Here is a 16,709-nt window from a genome sequence, read left to right on the forward strand (position 1 = left end):
TTCCTCTGCTTGTGCCAGACCCCACAGCTGGGGGTGGGGTGTGCCAAGGGGTGCCCTCTGCCTATTCTGGGCTGGTCCCCACTTCTCCAGGCACCACATCCCACACTCCTGCTGCAGTTGAAGCCCCCCTGCCCCTCCAAGTTTGTCTCCAGCCCCAGGGTTGGGTGGGTGACAAGCAGATGGCATGTGTGCCTTGTCGTGCCACAGATCTCTCCCTCTGCCCTTGCTGGCACTCAGACCTGGCACCCTAGGATCCTGTGCCCTGCACCCCTTCCTGGGTCTTGCTGTGTGGCTTCCCCACCAATCCCATCCCTGGCTACTCCATCATACCCACATTCCTATGTCCCCATGTCCCATGTCCCCTTGTCCTGCTGCAGCTCATCACCACTGGCTGCTCTGCGGGCGGACATGGATTATGCACACACAACCATAGCATGGCCCTGGAACGATCCCTGCTCCTCTGGGAATGGCGGCTCTGGGGGGTACCAGACTACATGCCCCCCCCCCCCCCCCAGCCACCCCAACCCAGGCCAGCGCTGTCCTCGGGGTGGGCGCACCCCAAGCTGGGCTGGGCTGGTCACCTGCGCCTGCTCCAACCCCAAGGGGCACCAGAGCTTCCAGAGGGACACCTGGCCCTGGGAGACTGGAGCATCCCAGCCAGGGAGATGCTGGAGCATCATGGCCCTGCAAAATCGGAGCATCTTGGTCTGGGGAACACTGGAGCATCCCGGGGGGGCACTGGAGCACCGTGGGGGGCACTGGAGCATCCTGGTCCGAGGCACTGGAGCACCTCGGTCTGGAGAACACTGGAGCATCTCAGCCCACAGGAGACCGGAGCATCCTGCGGGGGGACTGGAGCATCTCCGGGAACACCGGAGCATCCCGGCTCAGGGATGCTGGAGCATCACGACCCGAAGGAGTCCGGAGCATCCCGAGCCGGGGGACGCCGGAGCGTCCCGGGAGGCACCGGCACATCCCAGGGGCACCGGCGGCGAGGCCGAGGGGGGCGGACTACAGTTCCCGGCAGGCAGCGGGGCAGGAGCCCTTTGTCTGCCTCGCCTCGTGCGCGGTGCCGCCCGCCCCGGTGCGCTCCTGCGGCCGGCGGCCATCGGCGGGGACCCCCGCGCTGCCGTCCCTCCGAGCGGCGCCGGTGAGAGCGGGACACCGGGGGGGCAGCGAAGCAGCGGAGGGGCCCGGAGGGAGGGGGGCACCGGGATAGCCGCGGCGGGGGGCGGCGGGAGGGGATGCCTTAGCTTTGCCAACCCGATCCCCGCCTGCCCCGGCCCCCTGCTCGTCACCAGACCCGGTGCCGCCGGCAGCGTCCCGGGGAGGACGGGGAGGGGAGGGTCTGGGAAAGGGGCGGAGGGGGAGGTCGGCAGAGCCCGGGCGTGCCGGAGAGAGGTGCCCGGCTGGAAGTCAGCGTGCCCCGGAGCGCCCGTGGGTCTGGGGGCGCTGCCTGGGCCGGGGGCGGCTGGAGGCAGACTTGCCCGTCCCTCAGCAGGACCTTCCGCAGGGACCCCCAGGATCCCCGCCGATGGAGCGAGAGGAGAAGCCGTTTGGGGGGCAGCCCCAGGACGCGAGGCTCCGGGGGATGCCCGGCACCTGCGGCCCAGGTGAGCGTGCCGAAAGCTCCCGTGGGGACCCAGCCACCCCGGGGATGTCACGGCCCCCCCGCTATCGGGGGGGGTGTGTGTTGGTGTGGGGGATGCGGTGCCAGGCGCTGGGATGGTTTTGCTTGGGTGAGGGTCCTTGCTGGGCAGCCGGGAGGGACGGGTGATCGCTGCCCATGGTTGGGGGGCTCCATAGCCCGACCCCCTGGTTCCTCCCCAGCTACACCCATGGGGCAGGTTCTGTGCCCCCGTGTCCAGTGTGGGGCTGTGGAGGGAGTGCGGGGCCCGTGACTGTGCCGGTCACAGCGCCGGCATGGTGCCGGGCTGCCCGGGACCCCAGACCCGCTTTGTCTTCCCAGGAACAGGCCGGGCTGGCGTCAGGCATGAGCTCGTGGTGAAAACAGAGCCGGAGGACGAGTCCTACACCAGCTGTCCCCAGGGCCTGGATGCCACCGTCGCCAGCCTCCCCAGCACTGGTGAGCCAGCGGCGAGCAAGGGCTGGGAGTGGGGCCAGACCTACACCCCACCCCGGGAGGGATGGGGTCCCTGGTGCCGTGCAGGCTGCCATGGGCGACGTCCCGTGCTGTCTGCGCGGGGTGACATCTTTGGGGGGATGTGGGGAACGCTGCAGCCCTGGGGAGCGGTGCTGGGCCAGCGCCGGCTCGGTGCCACATGGTAACTGGGGAAGTCTGGTTCTCTTTGTCATGAACCCCAACATTTGTGACGCTGGGTGCTCATGGCTCTGTCTGGGCACCCGCCGGGTGTCCCTGGCGTTGGGTGTCCAGAGCTGGAGATGCCCAGGGGCTGGGGGAGCTCCCGGGATCTGGGATTGATGAGCGGCCACTGGAGCTGGCATGGGCAGCGCGTGGGGATGTCTGTGAGCGCCCGGTCCGGCACTGAACCAGATGCAGGGGATGCACCTTTCCTCCCACAGGCATCAAAACAGAGGCAGCTGTTAAAACTGAGCCCGAGGAGGATGAGGCGTACAGGAATTGCTGCCTCAGCTCCCGGGACGGGGACGTACCCCTGCACCCCGCTGCCTGTGAGTGGGGTGGGGGACTGTGGGGGGTGGGAGGGGCGGGCAAGGATGCGGCCGGGGGTGCCGGAGGCTTTGCAGGCTGCTGGCCTGAGTGTCCCATGTGGGAGGGGTTGCCAGGTGCTGGGGTGGAAGACGAGTACACGGTACCCCCCTCCCACACGGGACCCCAGCTAGGCTGGGGTGTGAGGGGGATGAGCTGCCTGGTGCTGCTGGCTCTGCCTGAAAACACTGCCATTGGTGCTGCCCAAGGCAGGGGTTCTGTGTCACCCTGGGGATGGAGACACTGTCCCGTGTCAACTGGGGGATGTCGGACTCTGTGGGAGTCCCAGGAGAGCCCAACCCAAAGCCCCACCCAAAGCCCATCAGCAGCTCCTGGGGCCCTGCCTGTGCCTGCCGTAGCACCGTGCTCTCCACATGCAGGTGATGCCAAGCCCGAGCTCATCATGAAGGTGGAGCCAGAGGAGGAGTTGGACATTGGGTGTCCCCCAGGTCTGGGTGACCCAGGAGCCCCCGGTCACCGTGGTGGAACAGGTGAGCACCCAGATGAGTGCCTGGGGGAGGTCTGGTGGGCAGGGGGGGCATGGAGGTGAGTTCCCCAGTTCCCTGGGTGCAGAGGAGGGGAAGGCTTCTTGCCAGACATGTGGCATGCCAGGGCAGGTGAGTCCCCGAGAGCCCAGGGGACATGGGCTGGGTCCTGCCGAAGTTGGTGTTGAAGCTTCGTGGTGGGCTTGGCCAAAATGTCCTGAGGGGGAGCTGGGGGGGCAGTGGCTGCTGGTGGGCAGTGGCTGCTGGTGGGCTTGGGGAAGGGTTTTGGAGGCTAATGGAAGCTGAAAGCTTCATCCAGTGCCGGGATGTGGGGTGGGTGCCGTGCTTGGCTGGAAGTGGCACTGGAATGGAACTGGAGCTTTTGGTGGTGCCCGTGGCTGGGGACGGAGGGGCTGGCGGTGGTCCCTGGTAGCAATGCTCTCCCTGTTCCATCCCTGCAGCATGAGCTGGGGGGGCCACCAGTGCTGGGGGCTGCAGCCTGTGAGCCCCTGCCCCAAGCTCTGAAACGGACCCACGGCTGTAAAGCCCCCGAGTCTTTGCATCAGTCCCCACCCTCTGTTGGGAAATCGTAGTGATGCTGCTCTGGCCGTACTGGCCTCACCATCCCCGCTGCTCCCGCTTGGCATGTGCCAGTGCCACCCGGCTTCAGGGCTCCAGAGGTGCCTCCTGTCCTGGGAAAGGGACCCTCAGACTCTGGCTGGGGGGAAATCTCTGTGGTTTGGGCTTTGGAGGAGGGATTGCACGTGGCACCTTTGGGTGTGCTGGAGCCTGGCAATGGGTCCAAGAGCAGTGTGGGACCAGGCTGGGTGCTGAAGATGGGCTGGCTTTGTCCATCTCCTCCATCACCCAGATGTGCTTGGACACACGGTCCCTGGAGCTGGAACCCCGCAGCTCCCAGCCAGCCTGGCCCAGTGCTGGGGTTGGGGGGGGGGGATGTGCCGGTGCCCCAACGGCAGGGGCAGCAGGTCAGAGGGCCACAGCTGCACCATGGCTGTGCTGACGGGTGCAGCTCTGTATGAGCCTGTGAACATGTGTTGGAGACATCCCAAGAGGGGAGTGTGACTGTGGGGGTCTGCTGGGAGAGCTGCAGGGGTCTGCTGGGAAAGCTGCGGACACAGGTAGGGTAAGTGTGGGTCTCCTCTTGGCAGAAGGTGACAGCCAGCGGCATCCCAAGGAGGAGCTGGAGGAGGTGACACTGGAGGTCGGGAAGAGCCTGGGGGCTGCCTCAGGGGTGTCCCTCGGGCCACAGCCCCGTGTCAGCCAGTGGATGGTACAGCAGGCACATGGCACAGTCACAGAGCTACGGCACAGCCTGGTAGTACCCCAGGGGCTGCGGGCTGCCCCTGAGCCTCGGGGTGTCTGTCTGGACGCAGGAATGGCTCCAGTGAGGCCGGCGAACAGCCCCGGGCAGCAACTGCCCTCTGCCCACAGGGTGGGCAGTGCCACGGCCCCTGGTGCTGAGCTGGCACTGCGACCGCGCAGCCGTGCCGCCAAGCGCCCCTTTGCCTGCAGCGAGTGTGGGAAGAGCTTCCAGCACCGAGGGAACCTCATCACCCACCTGCGGGTGCACACCGGAGAGAAGCCCTTTGCCTGCACCGTCTGCGGCAAGAGCTTCAGCCAGAAGGGCGACCTGATGCGGCACCAGCGCATCCACACCGGCGAGAAGCCCTTCAAGTGCACCGTCTGTGGCAAGAGCTTCTGCTCCAAGCAAACCTTTGTCCTGCATCAGCGCATCCACACCGGCGAGAAGCCCTTCTCTTGCGTCGAGTGTGGCAAGAGCTTCAACCGCAAGGCCAACTTCATCACCCACCAGAAGATCCACCGTGGCGAGCGCCCCTTCGTCTGTGGCGAGTGCGGCAAGGGCTTTTGTGCCAAGAAGACCTTCATCCTCCACCAGAAGATCCACATTGGCGACCGGCCCTTCGGCTGCTCCGAGTGTGGCAAGAGCTTCAGCCGCAATGGGGACCTGACGCGGCATCAGCGCATCCACACCGGCGAGCGCCCTTTCGCCTGCACTGACTGTGGCAAGTGCTTCAGCCACAATGGTGAGCTGATCAAGCACCAGCGCATCCACACTGGCGAGAAGCCCTTCACCTGCACCGAGTGCGGCAAGAGCTTCAACCGCAAGGGCACCCTCATCACCCACCAGCGCATCCACACGGGCGAGCGCCCCTTCGTCTGCCCCGAGTGCGGCAAGACCTTCAACCTGAAGACCACGCTGATGAAGCACAAGCGCATCCACACCGGTGAGCGCCCCTTCACCTGCCTGGAGTGTGGAAAGAGCTTCAAGTACAAGGGCAACCTCCGGACCCACCACCTCACCCACACAGTGGAGCGGGTCTACCCCTGCACCGAGTGTGGCAAGATCTTCAGCCACAAGAAGGAGCTGACAGTGCACCAGGCAGTGCACACAGAGGAGAGGATCCTCTCCTGCTATGGGGAGGGAGAGTCCTTCAACCGCCTCCTCCCTGTGCACCCGCTCCTCATGTCCCGCACCCAGCTCCCGGTGCCACTAGGAGCCTTGTCCAAGTATAAGTAGATGGGCTGGTGGCAGCAGGGAGAGCCCAGTGTCCTGCCTGTGGCGTGTCCCTGCAGCTGGAGCAGTGAGCAGAGGAACGGGGCCATCACTACAGACTCAGACCTGCTGCAGGGCCGGCGGCGGTTCAGGGACGGTGGTTTCCTCAGCTTCTGGGCACTGTGGGGGAGCCCTGGGACCCTGAGTGGGAGGTGGGAGCAGGCATGCTGCCGGGCATGGGCAGTGCTGGATATGCCCCACTCCGGCTGGGACCAGGGACACCTTGGGAGGACACATGGTCAGGCTGGGACCCCAGGGAAAAGATAACAGAGAGAGAGGGAAATAAAACCCAGTAAAGGCAAGTGATGGGAGTGGGGATCGTTACTCGGCAGCCACCCAACATCCCAGCCAGTTCCCCCCCACCTGCCCCACAGTTTTATTCCAGTATGGACTAGAATATCCCTGAGGTCAGCTGGGCTCAAACTGCCAAATTGTGTCCCCCAGCTCCCTGTGCCCCGGCCCCGCTTGCTGGTGGAGGTGTGAGGAGCTGAGCAGCCCTTGGTGCATCCAGGAGGGACCAAGGCAGCGATGCTCAGCCCCACCAACTCCGGTGGGGGAGGAAATCAACTCCATTTATCCCCTCCCCAACGCGGGACATCTACTCACCCGGCAGTTGCAGCCCAATGAGCAGAGGGAGCCCCGGGGGCCAGCGGGACCCCCAGGACCGCGGGTGTGCGGTTGACGGCAACGGGCTCGTCCCCAGCCTGGGATGGTGCCGGTCGGGGGGGAGTGGGGAGAAACACTGAGCCCCGGCGCTGGCTGCCCCCGGCCCGGGCACTGTCCCCCACTCTGCGCGCAGCCCCCCCGACCCCACCCAAACAACGGCCGGACACCCCCATCCCCGGGAGGGACCCGGTATCCCCGGAGTGTGTGAGGGGAGGCAGCGGCGGGCGGGGCCGCGGGGAGACCCGGTCCCTGAGCCGAGCCGGGCGGAGCGGAGCGGAGCGGAGCGGCGGGACTACACCTCCCGTGCTGCACCGGCGGCGGGCGGTGCTCCCGGGCCGAGGCGGCCGGCGGCTCCCAGACCGCCCTTGTTCCTGCCCGCGGCCCGGCCGGGTGCTCGGCCCCCCGGCCTGCCCCGCAGAGCCATCGTCCTCCCGCTCCGCTCGGGTGCCGGAGGCCGAGGCGGGAGCCGGGAGCTTCCCGACGAGCCGTTGCCCGGGCCGCTCCGGGCCTTTGCGCCGGGTCGGCCGGCGGCGCGGGGCACGGCCGGGGGTCCGGGGCTTTGCCCGGGGCTCCGTCAGGCTCCGGCTGGACGGGCGGGCGGCTCTCGGCAGGTCTTGTGCCCGGCAAGGTGGGTCTCGGGGCTGTCCCGGCCGAGCGGCCGGCGCCCTCCGTCGCGCTGCCGGAGAGCCCGGTGCCGGCGGGGCCCTGGCCGGCCCCGGCAGGATTCCGGCCGCGGTGCCGGGCGAAGGCGCGGCAGGGCGTGCTGAGCCGGGCGTGCTTCTGGCTGCAGATGGCGGTGACGTTTGAGGACGTGGCCATCTACTTCTCGGCCGAGGAGTGGGCAGAGCTGTCGGGCTGGCAGCGGCGGCTCTACCGGGAGGTGATGCTGGACAACTACCGGGCGCTGGCCTGGCTGGGTGAGGAGTGTGTCGGTGGCGGCGGGGCCGGGCTGGGGCCGCAGTTGAGCTGCGGGGCTGAGCTGGAGCCCTTGGGAGGGAGAGTCGGGCTGTGGCCGTGGCTGCGCGAGCGCTGCCGGAGGGCTTGGGATGTCGGGCTTGAGCTGCCGGGTTGTGCCCGGCCAGGCAGCCTCTCCCCTGCGGAGAGCGGGGCTGGGGGAGAGGCTGGGCTGGGGTGAGGTGGGATGGAGTGGGCTGGGATGTGATATGTGTGATGGGATGGGAATGGGGGGGGAGTTGATGGAATGGGATATGTGGGGATAGATGGGTAGGATGGTGGTGGGATGTGCCCAGCCCTTGGTAAAGAAAGGCTTCCTCCTGGCCACTCTCAAGGGGTGCTGAAGCCATGGCCAGGCAGGGGCAGCAGAGAGGGGCAGAGCTGGGGTGATGCTGGGTCTGGGAAGGGGCCGGCCGGTTCTGCCATCCCAGCAGTGCAGGAGAGGGTGCTTCTCCGTCTGCCCTGGACAGGCCAGGTTGCTGTCAAGCCAGAGATCATCTGCCAGCTGGAGCGAGAAGAAATGCCGTGCGTGCCAGACCCTCCCAGGATGCAGCAGCAGCACCAGACCCCTGTGCCAGGTGTGTACTGGGGGTCTGTGGGAGGGGTGGAGGGTTCCAGCAGCACCATCCCCTTGGCCCCAGATGCTGTGTGCACCAGGAAGGGTGGTGTGCTGGTGGAGTGCCTGTGCTGCTGGCTATGGGCTGGGGTCCCATGTGCCCATCACATCCTCAACAATGACCCCGGCCTCTTCTCCCCAGCAGCCAGCGGGATGCAGAGGGAGGCTGGTAGGGTCCCTGAGGGTCTTCTGGCACCCACCGCCCCAGAACCAGGGATGCCCAAGATGGGCAGGAGGCATCTGGAGAACTTGGCCCACAGCTGGCCAGACAGGAGCCAGGGGGAGTCATCAGGGCACCCTTGCCCCCACCCCAGCAAATCGCCCCAAAGGCTGGACAAGACCCCCCCAACATGTCCTGAGTGCAACAAGAGCTTCAAGCGCCAGACAGCATTGGAAGTCCATGTGCGGAGCCACACAGGGGAGCGGCCCTTTGGCTGTACCGATTGTGGCAAACGCTTTGGTCACAAGCATCACCTGCTGAGACACCGGCACGTGCACACCGGTGAGAAGCCCTTCACCTGCAGTGACTGCAGCCACTGCTTCAGTGAGAAGCGCTACCTGGTCATCCACCAGCGCATCCACACCGGGGAGCGACCTTTCGCGTGTGCCCACTGTCCCAAGGCCTTCAGGGACAGCAGCACCCTCACAGCGCACCAGCATGTCCACTCCGGGCAGCGACCGTTCACCTGCAACCAGTGTCCCAAGGCCTTCAGGGACAAGAGGACTCTCACGGCCCACCAGCGAGTCCATACTAGTGAACGCCCCTTTGCCTGTACCCTCTGCTCCAAGGCCTTCAGGGCCAGCAGTAGCCTCACAGCCCACCAGCGCATCCACAGCGGGGAGCGCCCCTTTGCCTGCCAACAGTGTCCCAAGGCCTTCAGGGACAAGAAGACCCTCAGCGTTCACCAACGTGTCCACTGCAATGAGCGCCCCTTCGCCTGTGTCCAGTGCCCCAAGGCCTTCAGGGACGAGAAGGCCCTCACCATCCACCAGCAGGTCCATAGCAGTGAGCATCCTTTCACCTCCCCACAGTGCTCCAAGGCCCTTGGGGAGTGCAGCACCCTCACTGCTGAGCAGAGTGTCTGCACCGAGGAGCGATCCTTCACCTGTGCCCGCTGCCCCAAGAACTTCAGGGACATCAGCAGCTTGACTGCCCATGAGGACATCCACTCCAGGGAGCGCCCCTTTGCCTGCCAGCAGTGTCCCAGGGCCTTCAGGGAGAAGAAGAACCTTACTGCTCATCTGCGCATCCACACCGGGGAGCGCCCCTTTGCCTGTTCCCAGTGCCCCAAGGCCTTCATGGACAAGAAGACCCTCATGGCCCACCACCGCATCCACACTGGGGAGCGCCCCTTCGCCTGCACCCACTGCCCCAAAGCCTTTGTGTATAAGAAGACCCTCACAGCCCACCAGCGCGCCCACACCGGGGAGCGCCCCTTTGCCTGTGCCCACTGCCTCAAGACCTTCAGGGACAGCAACACCCTCACCATCCACCAGCGCATCCACACTGGGGAACGCCCCTTTGCCTGCTCCCAGTGTCCCAAGGCCTTCAGGGACAAGAAGACCCTCATGGCCCACCAGCGCATCCACACTGGGGAGCGTCCTTTCTCCTGCCCGCAGTGCCCCAAGGCTTTCATGTACAAGAAGACCTTCACTGCTCACCAGCACATCCACACTGGAGAGCGTCCCTTTGCCTGCCCACAGTGCCCCAAGGCCTTCAGGGACAGCAGCACCCTCACCGTCCACCAGCGCATCCACACAGGCATGAAGCCCTACAAGTGCGGTGAGTGTGGCAAGACCTGCAGCCAGAAGCAGAACCTGATGAGCCACCAGAGGCTTCACCAGGGCCTTCCAGTGGTGCCAGAAAGCAGCCGTTGTGCCAGGGAAGGCCCATCCCAGAAGGAGAGGCTGGCAGAGGACAAGCCCTTCCAGTGCAGCCACTGTGAGAAGCGCTTTCGGGACAAGGGGATCATGCTGGCTCACCAGTGCACCCATGACACCCCCAGTCTGTCGGCACCCCCACAGCCTGGCACTCCCTGAAACTGCTGCTGAGGGTCCTGTGCAGGGCTGGGGGAGGATCCCCTGGTTACTGGTAAATTTTTTTATGGAGCAGGCGTAGTGCTGTGGTTTGGCTTTGGGATGCCAGCACGCTGCAGGTTTGGCTGTTGCTCAGCAATGTTTACAGGTGAAGGACTTTTCAACGTCTCCCACTGTCCCCCAGTGAGGAATCTGGGGGGGGGGCACAAGATGCTGGGAGGGGACATGTCCTGGGTCAGGACAGCTGACCCAGGCTTGACAAAGGGGTAGACCATAATGATGTCCTAGTCGGTAGATAAATTGGGAGAGCCAGCTGGAGTGGTGATTGCTATTGGCTAGGGCTTGGCATTGGTCAGTGGGTTGTAAGCAATTAATTGTGCATCGTGGTTCGTGTTTTATCATTATGAGTCTTGTTGCTGGTGGTGTTATTTTTCCTATTTATTATTATTAATAATATATAATATAATCTTCCTTTGTTATCCTATTAAACTCTTTACCCCAGGCCATGAGTTTTACTTTTTCTTAGAATCCCAGACTGGTTTGGGTTGGAAAGGACCTTAAAGCCAATCTAGTTCCAGTGCCTCACCACCATAACAGGGAAGGATTTCTTCCCAGTATTTAATACCAAGATACCGTTGGGTTTCTGGGCTGCAAGCACACATTGAACATCAATCAGCATCTCCAAATCCTTCCCCTCAGGGCTGCTCTCCATCCATTCCCTATGCAGCCTGTCATTATGCTTGGGATTGCCCTGAATGTCCATGGCCAGATTTAACTCTGTTGGGACATCACCTTTCCTCACCTGATCCCTGGCTGCTCGGACAGTTTCTCCATATTCCCCCCGTGCTGTCTGCCCTTGCGTCCACCCCTGAAGGCTTCCTTGTTGGATTTGAGTTTGCCCAGGAGCAACTTGTTCATCTGCGCAGGCCTCCTGATTTCCTCTGTGCTGGGGTGCATCCCTCCTGAGCTTGGAGGAGGTGGTCCTGGGATGCCAACCAGCTGCTGTGGGCCCCTCTTCCCTCTGGGGCTTTGTCATGCAGTACCCACCCAGCAGGTCCCTGGAGAGCCTAGAGGCTGCTCTCCTGAAGGCCAGGGCAAGGGAGCTGTCTGTGTGCCCTCCCTGCTGCCCGGCAGACCTTGAACTCACCATTTCATGATCCCTGCGGCCAAGGCTGCCCTTGGGCTGCACATCCCCTACCAACCCTCCTTGCTGGGGAAGACAAGGCCCAGCCTGGTACTGCTCTGCACTGGCTGCTCTACGGCTTGGAGGAGGAAGCTGCCACCAGCGCAGCCCAGGAACTGCGGCCCTGCTTGTGCCCAGCAGTGGTGTCACTCCAACAGATGTGGGGGGCTGAAGTGCCCCACAAGGAGCAGGGCTGCTGAATGTGGGGATGCTCCTCTCTGTCTACAGAGGGCATGGTCAGGTGGCCTGGGGCAGGCGGCCACTAATGTGCGCCCTGTCCCTGCCCTCCCTTTAATGGAACCCCCAAGCTCTTATGGCTGCTCCCCCTACCCCAGATGGAGCCCCATGCATTGTGGGCCGTCACTGCCCTGCCTGTCGCTCTCCCGGAGAAGGAGGGGAGAAGCCCTACGCTCCAGAATCCCTTGGGATGTGTCTCAGCAACAGGGAGAGGGGTGAGGGACACCGGGAAAGTGAACCTGTGCTTGGGCATGGCAGAGGGGGAGCAGCACGCAGCGGGTACATCCCCGGCTGCAATGGAGCTCCTGTTCCACAGAGCCTGGGCGGGGACACTGGCGGGGCGGGACCGAGCCGGCTCAAGCGGGATATCCCATCCCCGTCAGGCCGGGCCGAGGTTGCAGCATCGCGGCCGGGGCAGGGCGGCTCCGGGCCGGGCGGCTCCGGGCCCGGGCGGCTTCGGAGCGAGCGGGGGGAGCGGGACGGGCCGGGCCGGGGCGGGGAGGAACCGCGCGGGGTCCCGGCGGCTCTGGCTGCCGTGTGCTCGGCCCCGCGGCTGGGCCGGGAACCGCCTCCTCTCATCCCCCGCGGGGTTCCGTCCGTCCTGCCGGTCCCTCCCCGGCCCGTGCTGGGGCTCGGCTGCCGCCCGGGGCTGAGCCGCGCCCGGGGCCAGCGGCGGGCGGGGCCGCGGGGAGACCCGGTCCCTGAGCCGAGCCGGGCGGAGCGGAGCGGAGCGGAGCGGCGGGACTACACCTCCCGTGCTGCACCGGCGGCGGGCGGTGCTCCCGGGCCGAGGCGGCCGGCGGCTCCCAGACCGCCCTTGTTCCTGCCCGCGGCCCGGCCGGGTGCTCGGCCCCCCGGCCTGCCCCGCAGAGCCATCGTCCTCCCGCTCCGCTCGGGTGCCGGAGGCCGAGGCGGGAGCCGGGAGCTTCCCGACGAGCCGTTGCCCGGGCCGCTCCGGGCCTTTGCGCCGGGTCGGCCGGCGGCGCGGGGCACGGCCGGGGGTCCGGGGCTTTGCCCGGGGCTCCGTCAGGCTCCGGCTGGACGGGCGGGCGGCTCTCGGCAGGTCTTGTGCCCGGCAAGGTGGGTCTCGGGGCTGTCCCGGCCGAGCGGCCGGCGCCCTCCGTCGCGCTGCCGGAGAGCCCGGTGCCGGCGGGGCCCTGGCCGGCCCCGGCAGGATTCCGGCCGCGGTGCCGGGCGAAGGCGCGGCAGGGCGTGCTGAGCCGGGCGTGCTTCTGGCTGCAGATGGCGGTGACGTTTGAGGACGTGGCCATCTACTTCTCGGCCGAGGAGTGGGCAGAGCTGTCGGGCTGGCAGCGGCGGCTCTACCGGGAGGTGATGCTGGACAACTACCGGGCGCTGGCCTGGCTGGGTGAGGAGTGTGTCGGTGGCGGCGGGGCCGGGCTGGGGCCGCAGTTGAGCTGCGGGGCTGAGCTGGAGCCCTTGGGAGGGAGAGTCGGGCTGTGGCCGTGGCTGCGCGAGCGCTGCCGGAGGGCTTGGGATGTCGGGCTTGAGCTGCCGGGTTGTGCCCGGCCAGGCAGCCTCTCCCCTGCGGAGAGCGGGGCTGGGGGAGAGGCTGGGCTGGGGTGAGGTGGGATGGAGTGGGCTGGGATGTGATATGTGTGATGGGATGGGAATGGGGGGGGAGTTGATGGAATGGGATATGTGGGGATAGATGGGTAGGATGGTGGTGGGATGTGCCCAGCCCTTGGTAAAGAAAGGCTTCCTCCTGGCCACTCTCAAGGGGTGCTGAAGCCATGGCCAGGCAGGGGCAGCAGAGAGGGGCAGAGCTGGGGTGATGCTGGGTCTGGGAAGGGGCCGGCCGGTTCTGCCATCCCAGCAGTGCAGGAGAGGGTGCTTCTCCGTCTGCCCTGGACAGGCCAGGTTGCTGTCAAGCCAGAGATCATCTGCCAGCTGGAGCGAGAAGAGATGCCGTGCGTGCCAGACCCTCCCAGGATGCAGCAGCAGCACCAGACCCCTGTGCCAGGTGTGTACCGGGGGTCTGTGGGAGGGGTGGGGGGTTCCAGCAGCACCATCCCCTTGGCCCCAGATGGTGTGTGCACCAGGAAGGGTGGTGTGCTGGTGGTGTCGCTGTGCCACTGGGCATGGTGTGGGGTCCCATGTGCCCATGGCATCCCTGGCAGTGACCCCAGCCTCTTCTCCCCAGCAGCCAGCGGGATGCAGATGGAGGCCAGTGAGGTCCCTGAGGGTCTTCTGGCACCCACCACCCCGCTCCCAGGGATGCCCAAGATGGGCAGGAGGCGTCGGGATAACTTGGCCCAGAGCTGGCCTGGTCAGAGCCAGGAGGGGTCATCGGGGTGCTCGCGTAAAGTGTCCCAAAGGCTGGACAAGACCCCCCCAACATGTCCTGAGTGCAACAAGACCTTCAAGCACCAGTCGGCATTAGTTGTCCACATGCGGAGCCACACGGGCGAGCAGCCCTTTGTCTGCCCTGAATGTGGCAAGCGCTTCAGCTACAAGAATAACCTGCTGAGACACCGGTACGTGCACACCGGTGAGAAACCCTTCACCTGCAGCTACTGCAGCCACCCATTCAGACAGTTGCACCACCTGGTCATTCACCAGCGCATCCACACTGGGGAGTGCCCATTTGCCTGTGACCAGTGCCCAAAGGCCTTCAAAGCCAAGAAGACCCTCATGGCCCACAAGCGGGTCCACAGCGAGGATCACCCCTTCACCTGTGACCAGTGCCCCAAGAACTTCAGGGACAAGAAGAGCCTCGTGACCCACCAGCAGGTCCACCTTGAGGAGCATTCCTTTACCTGCAGACATTGCCAGAAGGCCTTCAGATGCAAGAAGACCCTCGATGCCCACCTGCAGATCCATAGTCGGGAGCGCCCTTTTGCCTGTGACCAGTGCCCCAATACTTTCAGTGACAGGAAGGCCCTAGATGCCCATCAATTCCAGCACACTGGGGAGCGCCCCTTTGCCTGCAACCATTGCCCTAAGACCTTCACGTATAAAAAGACCCTCATGGAACACCAGCGGCTCCACACCGGGGAGCGACCCTTTGCCTGCAGCTACTGCCCCCAGACCTTCATGTACAAGAAGACCCTCACTGTCCATGAGCGCATCCATACTGGGGAGCGGCCCTTCGCCTGCCAGCAGTGCCCCGAGACCTTCACGTACAAGAAGGCCCTCACAGTCCACCAGCTCATCCACACTGGGAAGCTTCCCTTTGCCTGCCAGCAATGTCCTGCGGCCTTCACCTACAAGAAGGGCCTCGCAGCCCACCAGCTCATCCACACCGGGGAGCGTCCCTTCACCTGCACCCACTGTCCCAGGGCCTTCAGTGACAAGAAGAGCCTCACTGTCCACCAGCGGGTCCACACCAGTGAACGTCCCTTTGTCTGCACTCTCTGTCCCAAGGCCTTCATGAACAAGTATGTTCTTGCAGCCCACCAGCGTGTCCACACAGGTGTGAAGCCCTTCAAATGTGACCAGTGTGGGAAGACCCTCAGCAAGAAGCATGACCTGAAGAATCACCTCAAGATCCACCAGAGGCTGCAGGCAATGCCAGAAAGCGGCCAGTGTGCTGGGGAAGGTCCATCCCAGCAGGAGGGGCTGGCAGAGGACAAGCCCTTCCAGTGCAGCCTCTGTGAGGAGCGGTTTCAGGATGAGGGGTTGATGCTGGCTCACCAGGGCACCCATAGCACCCCCAGCCTGTTGGCATCCCCCCAGCCTGGCACCTCCTGAACCTGCTGCTGAGGGGCCCATGGGAGCGAGGGGCTGCAGGGGATGTCCTGCTCTGACTGGCTGAGCCTGGCTGGACGGCAGGAGCCCACCAAAGCCCCTGTGTCAGTCGGGAAGAGAAAAGAAGGTGTAAGGAGAGGGAGAGGTCACCCACCAGTGACCGTCATGGGAAAACAGACTGGGCTCGGGAAAAAAGAATTTCCTTTGTTCTCAAATTGGGAGTGATGAGAAATAAATGTCATTCTCAGAAACCCTTCTCCAGCCCTCTCTACTTCCTGGGCTCACCCTCACTCCCCATTTCCCTGATGCTGGGCCATGGCTGTCCTACTTATCACCGACCTGGGGCCCGAAGGATTGAGCTGCAGACTGGTCTGACCTGCCCCAATTCCCCCAGGCTGTCACTGGCCTGTCCTGCAGCAGTTGGATATGCAGGGGTGCAGTGGGGCTGTGTTCTCAGGGCTGTGGTCTGTAACCCTGTCCTTGCCAGACCTGTTCCCTGCAGCCGTGTTTGTCATCCCCGGGAGAGGGTCCAGGACTCTCCTTCTGCTGTACTCTGCAGGGTCGACTTCTGGCACAAGATCGTCGCTGGTCATGGGGCTGAGCTGCTGTTTGTGTGCAGCGCTGGTGTCACGCATGGACCTGGGCTGGGATCTCTTGGGACACATCAGTATTTACATTCTTTAAATTTCCTTGGCAAGCCAGTCTGCGGAGGGTGATACCTTCCCCAGTCCTTCCCTTTCTCCTTCATGCTGGTTACAGCAGCTCTGGGAAGTGCGGAATAGGGTGAGAGCAGCTCTGGGGAGGAGGGCTTTGCAAGGGGCTGGGGGAAGAGGAGGAGGGCTTGCTGGGGGCTGGGGGAAGAGGAGGAGGGCTTGCAGGGCGCTGTGGGAAGAGGAGCTGCCCTAGTTGTGGCTAGGACAGAGTTACTTTTCCAAAGGAGGCAGGGCAGGCAGCTGATCTGCCCTATGGTGTTTTCCATACCATGTGGCATCATGCTCCCTATAAAAGGAGTTTAGTCAGGGATGGACAGGCCCCACTGGTTCCAGGGTGGTGTGAATGGGAGTTGAGTGTCCAGTGGGTCATGGGGTCATTCAGGTGCCTTGTCACTGTTTGTGTATTCTGTCACGAGCCATAGAATAGATTCATAGACTGGGTTGGGTTGGAAGGGACCTTTGAGGCCATCGAGTCCCACCCTGCAGTGAGCAGGGACATCTTCACTAGAGCAAGTCGCTCAGAGCCCCATCCACCCTCACCTTGAATGTCTCCAGGGGTGGGGCCTCCCCACCTCTCTGGGCAACCTGGGCCAGGGTCTCAGCACGCTCAGTGGGAAGAACCTCTTCCTAATATCCCACCTAAATCTCCCCTTTTCCAGTTTAAAACCTTCACCCTTTGTCCTGTGGCTGCATGCCCTCAGGAACAGTTCTGTCGCTGTTCCCCTCTCACGGTGCTGCAGCAGTGACCTCTCCTCATCCCAACCCGTGGGGGCTTCTGCCCATCTCTCCTCTGGTCCCACCAAGGGAGGGATGAGTGGGGTG

General features: G+C 64.4%; 1 protein-coding gene across 1 annotated transcript; it reads left to right on the forward strand.

Moving 5' to 3' along the window:
* Positions 1-1,923: 1,923 nt before the first annotated feature.
* On the forward strand, positions 1,924-6,064 carry LOC311189153 (uncharacterized protein; the record flags this gene model as incomplete). The annotated part of the gene is made up of 4 exons (XM_084260732.1): positions 1,924-2,086; positions 2,545-2,652; positions 3,070-3,180; positions 4,344-6,064. The coding sequence occupies 4 exons, from the start codon at positions 1,924-1,926 to the stop codon at positions 5,732-5,734; spliced, it is 1,773 nt and encodes a 590-aa protein (XP_084116858.1). The 3' UTR covers positions 5,735-6,064.
* Between the last annotated feature and the right edge of the window lie 10,645 nt (positions 6,065-16,709).

This window comes from Gallinula chloropus (genome assembly GCF_964237585.1).
Source record: "Gallinula chloropus genome assembly, chromosome: 2".
Lineage (NCBI taxonomy): Eukaryota > Metazoa > Chordata > Aves > Gruiformes > Rallidae > Gallinula > Gallinula chloropus.